Source organism: Limulus polyphemus, unplaced genomic scaffold, assembly GCF_000517525.1.
Source record: "Limulus polyphemus unplaced genomic scaffold, Limulus_polyphemus-2.1.2 Scaffold318, whole genome shotgun sequence".
Classification (NCBI taxonomy): domain Eukaryota; kingdom Metazoa; phylum Arthropoda; class Merostomata; order Xiphosura; family Limulidae; genus Limulus; species Limulus polyphemus.
The window spans coordinates 421940-428870 of NW_013665928.1; the positions used below are offsets into that span (position 1 = coordinate 421940).

General features: G+C 36.3%; 1 protein-coding gene across 3 annotated transcripts in view; it reads right to left on the bottom strand.

The window, feature by feature from the left end:
• LOC106457339 (patj homolog) overlaps window positions 1-6931 on the bottom strand; it is a 241897-nt gene that overhangs the window by 48130 nt on the left and 186836 nt on the right. For all 3 annotated transcript variants that reach the window (XM_022383220.1, XM_022383221.1, XM_022383219.1), the window contains exon 6: window positions 4173-4264. In XM_022383220.1, the coding sequence (XP_022238928.1) occupies window positions 4173-4264 (92 nt within the window). The remainder of the gene's footprint in view (window positions 1-4172; window positions 4265-6931) is intronic.

Consider the following 6931-nt stretch of genomic DNA (forward strand, 5'->3'; position numbering starts at 1 on the left):
GCGAGCATGTTTGGTGTGACGGGGATTCGAACCCGCGACCCTCAGATTGCGAGTCGAGTGCCTTAACCACCTGGCCATGCCGGGCCTTCCTGAGTATAATACCTACGTAACACATTTCGTAATACGAGAATATTTCACACCACACGTCAAGTCACAAATTAATACATAATAATACTGGAAATAGTACCCACTAACCTTCTCGAATCTACCACGTAGTCGTAGCTCCCAGAAATGAGAAACATGAGTCACGCAGCAACTAAAGTTTATACTGGTATTAAGTAATTGCTCAGATCAGTAGCCTCCTGAAATCTGGTAGAACTAGTAAATACATGAACTCTGACAGGACTACTAAATACATTCTACATATGTAAGAAGTATCAGCGTTACCTCATAGTTCAAAAAGGATGGAATATTTGACGGATATATAGAAAAACTCGTTATATCCGCATTTTCTTTCGAACAAGCTACATACACACACACTTATATGCGTGCATATACATTATTTGTTTGGTATTAAAATCAGTGGGTAATATAAATTATTTAATACTTGAATACATGTAAATAGCCAGTGCCGGATTTAGACTTGGTGAGGCCCTAAGCTATATAAAGCTTGGAGGTCCCTTGTTAAAAAGTTACACCATATATATATATATTTACCTTTTAATTATTTAATAGCAAGGTATTTAAAGTGAAAAATTACATATTTATCATTTAGCTGGCTTGATCTCTCTCATTGATAAAAATTTAAAAGAAAAAAAAAAAAATCTGAAATTTTGTGAGGCCCCTGCGGATTGTGAGGCCCTAAACTGTAGCTTGTTTAGCTTATGCCTAAATCCGGCACTGTAAATAGCAAACATTATTTCGATCGAAACATTTGAAATTCGGCTAAAATATACATGCATACAAATACATACACACACACATATACATACATGCAGAGTGCTCCAAACGTTACTCTCCTTACATTTATATCTCTTCTGTCTAAGTACTATTTGGCTGTTTTTGTTTTATCAGTCTGTTCACATAAACGTACACACTGATTTGAAAAACATCAAAATTCGTAACAGTTAGTATATTGCCTTGGATATGTAACTACTGGGCCGACCTAGATATGTATATTTCTCATAACACAGATTTTTTATATATTTCTATAATACGAGTACTCGATATTGTGGCAGAACAGCATGATAAAACCAATGCGTTTTTCATTTTAAACTACACCAAAGTTGGAATTTCACAGAACAACCGTGACGAATATTCATTTTTTAAACTGCATAAAATTGTAAGATTAAACATTTACACATTCACTAAACTTCCACGGTTTAAGTTCAGTAACTATAACACATAGGCCCGTCCGTCCCACCAAAAACACGCTCGCCCTTTCAGCCGTGGGGGCGTTATAAAGTGACAGTCCATCCCACTATTCATTGGTAAAAAGAGAGTAACCCAAGAGTTGGCGGTGGATGGTGATGACTAGCTGCCTTCCCTCTAGTCTACTCACGCAGATAACCCTCGTGTAGCTTTGAGCGAAATTCAAAACAAACCAAAACTATAACTCCGTATCTACAAGCAGTTGCAGTCGTTAGTTCAGTAAAAAAAAAAAAAATTGACAAACTTCACAGATTTATTTGAAAACGATGTAAAATATGGATTTGAAAACTAGAATTACGTTATTAAGCTAAAGTCAGCTAAATCTGTTATTTTATCATTAGAAGGATTTGAAACATTGCATATGTAAGAGTTGAGTGTCAGACGTGGCCGCGCCTCGAACAAGATGTGGTGCCACTGAACACCACGCTCCACACTTTCAGCTTTGGGCGCGTTATAAAAGTGATAGTCAATCCTACGTTACTCGGTTCAAAGAGCCAGAAGAAAAAAAACTCTTGTGATGGATGGTGCTGCTGGCTGACTGGCTACTCTGGTCGTTGGCTGAAAAGGGCCCAAGTGTACATAAGGTGCTGTTCATGGTGAAAATGTCAATTCCAGTACAAGATTTAAATTGAAGCTGGTCATTGCCAGAGTTTCGCTGTACTCTATCAGTATGCTCCAAAATAATAGAAGAATAAGAAGAAATTCCGTGATAATAATTCACTGAAGCAGAATGATATACTTTTTGTCCGACCAGTTACTTTTTTTTTCGAAAATGAATATATTTAAAACTGCAAAAAGAGTAAACATTCGTTTAACGATTTTGTACACAAATAACTTTAGAATATTAAATAACAGACATACAGGATGCATAGACAAGTAGATAGACAGAGACTATGAATTTGAAAAACAAATATTATTAATCCTTACAGTTGTAAACATATGGATTCAGTTACATTCTACATATTAGTCCTTATAGTTGTAAACATATGGATTCAGTTACATTCTATATATTAGTCCTTACAGTTGTAAACAGATGGATTCAGTTACATTCTACATATTAGTCCTTACAGTTGTAAACATATGGATTCAGTTACATTCTACAAAAGATGCGCATTGCGAAACTATTTATTTTAAATATTTCATGATAGTAAAATACGTTGTTGTTCTTGACGCAAAGATACGCAATGGGCCATTTGCAAGATTCCCAAGATTTTAGTTTTCTAACTCCGTGAACTAACTCACCGAAGAACATTTATAAAATAATAGGTCACCTATGTAACCTTGGGTGATAAAAAGTATGAAATAGTCATAAAAAAGGAACGTGTGTGAAGAAAGTTTCAGGTCGATTCAGTTAGAGCACCTAAGCATATAAAGTGCATATGCAAAACGTACACGCCGCTCAAGAACGGATACTGTCGTTATGGCAACACTAACCACGCCACGTCTACGTGTACATATACAAAGTCACTCTATAGACTTTTTATATTCAATCTGGTGCAATTATCCGACGCCAGGGCAACATAACACCGGTGTGTTTGTAGTACCGTTAATCAATCTTTCTGATAACTAGCCATGATGTTATTATGATTAGTCTGACCAGTCAGATATGTTGCCTTGTTAGCAGTTAGACACAAATAACGTACCGGTTATCTTGACAAGAATTTTGTCACGCATTACATCTGTGACGTAAAGTGAGTCACTCAGAATATATTTATCATGCTAGCTCTCTCTCTATGTATACATATATATTACAAATACGCTGGATTTTATTCCCCTTTTCCTTAAAAGCTTATGTTCTAGTCTAAAGATGTTTGAGTACATATACGTTCTGACATTTGGAGTAAAAACACAACTTGTTTTCTTGCATGGCCAAGCTGCTTTTATAAGGGTTACACCAGAACCAACATATGTCAATTTTTAAAGTGCTTCCCAAGCAATTCATACAAAAACAGCACATAAAAACATTGTAGTGCTCTCCCCTCCCCCCAACCTACTACATCTACATATCATATCAGAGATTTAGAACAATTGACCTGAACATACATCCACAACCATACTATTGTGCCACCTGAGCACACACCCACAACCATACTATTGTGCCACCTGAGCACACATTCGCAACCATACTGTTGTGGCACATGAGCAAACATCTACAACCATACAGTTGTGCTACCTGGGCACACATTCGCAATCATACTGTTGTGCCACTTGGGCACACACCCACAACCATACAGTTGTGCTACCTGGGCACACATTCGCAACCATACTGTTGTGCCACTTGGGCACACACCCGCAACAATACAGTTGTGCTACCTGGGCACACATTCGCAATCATACTGTTGTGGCACATGAGCAAACATCCACAACCATACTATTGTGCCACCTGAGCACACATCTACAACCATACAGTTGTGCTACCTGGGCACACATTCGCAACCATACTATTGTGGCACATGAGCAAACATCTACAACCATACAGTTGTGCTACCTGGGCACACATTCGCAACCATACTGTTGTGGCACATGAGCAAACATCTACAACAATATTATTGTGCCACCTGGGCACACATCCACAACCATACTGTTGTGCCACTTGGGCACACACCCACAACCATACTGTTGTGCTACCTGGGCACACACCCACAACCACACTGTTGTAGCACATGAGCAAACATCTACAACCATACTGTTGTGCCTCTAAAGCGTATTCATTAATGTACAACACTGTCATGTATCTTTGTATTTTTGAAATACAATAACATACGAAACGAGTAAGTACGAAATCACATGATGTATACTACCTCGATAATTTGGTCGTTGACTTTGATCCGGCCACAAAGGTCAGCAGCACTAGCTTTGGCAATACTCTTCACAAATATACCAGAAATGTCCTCTATGGAAAAAAAAAGAAATTCATAACTAAATTGGACATCATCACAACTCCGAAACAGAACTCTTTTGAAAACTTCTATTATATTTTCAAGCGATTTTCTATGAGTCTGATATTTTAAATGGGCACACATAGTGATATGAGGTAAATTGGACATCATCACAACTCCGAAATAGAACTCTTTTGAAAACTTCTATTATATTTTCAAGCGATTTTCTATGAGTCTGATATTTTAAATGTCATAATGACATAAACTTTTTCTAAGTATTTTTGGTCTCAGGGTAGAACTAACTATGTTAAAAAAACAAGTGTGGATAATCTTGGGGAATGAGCCGTGGACAACTTACAAGATCCTTGGATATGATGATTGTCAACATTAGTGTGATGATTATCTTGGGGAAATAACCGGAATTAGCCGTGGACTTTGTTGCACAACTTACAAGATTCTTGGATATGATGATTATCTTGGGGAAATAACCGGAATGAGCCGTAGATTTCGTTGCACAACTTACAAGATCCTTGGATATGATGATTGTCAACATTAGTGTGATGATTATCTTGGGGAAATAACCGGAATTAGCCGTGGACTTTGTTGCACAACTTACAAGATTCTTGGATATGATGATTATCTTGGGGAAATAACCGGAATGAGTCGTAGATTTCGTTGCACAACTTACAAGATCCTTGGATATGATGATTGTCAACATTAGTGTGATGATTATCTTGGGGAAATAACCGGAGTAAGTCGCGGATTTCGTTGCACAACTTACAGATCCTTGGATATGATGACTGCCAATATTAGTGTGATGATTATCTTGGGGAAATAACCGGAGTGAGTCGTGGATTTCGTTGCACAACTTACAAGATCCTTGGATATGATGAGTGCCATTATTAGTGAGATGATTATCTTGGGGAAATAACCGGAGTGAGTCGCGGATTTCGTTGCACAACTTACAAAATCCTTGGATATGATGACTGCCAATATTAGTGTGATGATTATCTTGGGGAATAACCGGAATGAGCCGTATATTTTGTTGCACAAGTTACAACTTTCTTTGATTTTATGCAAATAGAATATAACTTATTTTTCTGTTCCTAGGATTCATTAAAACACATATACACAGCTTAATAAGCTAAAAATGTTTTTTTCTATTTATCTATCAGTCGATGTGTGTATGTATATAAAGAGGTGATGTATGTGTAGATGTGGTAAAGGACATCTTATATTATTTTAAATTTATATGACATATTCTATGAGCAATGTCGTGAAACGCGTTGATAAAGCTCGTTGATGGATGCTGTGTTGTAACACTGAATCATATATAATATGACGAAACTAACTGAAACACGCTAAACAAAAGCTAAAAAAAAATCATTCTGATAATCATTTCTAACGGATGATTTGCTTAAGTGAACCCAAAATAGTTCATTATGTATATATACGTCACAAAATACTTCAGAATATTCATCTTTTACTTTTGCGACTGGACATTAAAGAAGGTGATATAATTTCGTAGTTGTATGTCCTTACAACAACAAAGTAAAATCCTTCATTACATCAAACACTACTATACAACAAACACGTCATTATACCAAAAAGACAACTTTTTTCTTTTAGTACATATTAATTTAAAAACCCTACATTACAAAAATAGAATGAAGCTGGGTAATAAATAGTAAAAAAAAAAATGTTAAATACATTACTGTGAAATTAAAAACTGAACTTATAATTAAATCATAAAAGCATAGAATTAATTAAAATGAATTATCCGGTAATTACCTCAGCTGATAATTAGTGTAACCGGGTGTGACCTAGCGAATAGCGTGCCGAACTATAGGCCCAGGAATGTATGGTTCGTGTCCTGTTGCTGCCAAATCACGCTCTGCACTTGGGAGCCGCAGATGTTTTATGAAAATAACGGTCACATCCTATTATTCGATTAGAATAGTCCAAGAGTTAGCGATGGATGCTGTTATCCATCTAGTCTGTCATATGTCTGCGGACTTACAACGCTAGAAACCGGGTTTCGATACCCGTGGCGGGCAGAGCACAGATAGCCCATTGTGTAGCTTTGTGCTTAACTTCAAACAAACAAACTAGTCTGTCAGTTCAACACCAGAGACGCAGATAGCCCTTGCGTAGCTTTGCATGAATATCCGAAACAAAACACTGAAACCACTACCATAATATGCAAAATTCGGATTTTCTTAAACGTATATTTTTTTACTGGATCACAAATTGATAATTGATAAAAAAGACTAAAGAAGCTTGAAGTTCTTACTTATAGTCCACACACATGTATAATATATATAAATACATAATGTAAACATTGTTTAAACAGTAGAGTTAATATTTCCATCAAAAGGTAGAACACATATCCCACATTATAATTTGTACCCTGTTGATTTGGTTTTGGTTGTACAGCGTTATATTTTTGTTAAGGCTTGTGTTTTATTAATATATATACATATATTGTTTGTTGTTTTGAAGATAAGCACAAAGCTACACAATGGGCTATCTGTGCTCTGTCCACCACAGGTATCGAAACCCGGTTTCTAGCATTGTAAGTCCGAAGACATGTCTCTGTGTCACAGGAGGCGTATATATATATATATATATATACATTGTAAACATAAACGTTATTTAAACAGTTAAGTTAATATTTACAT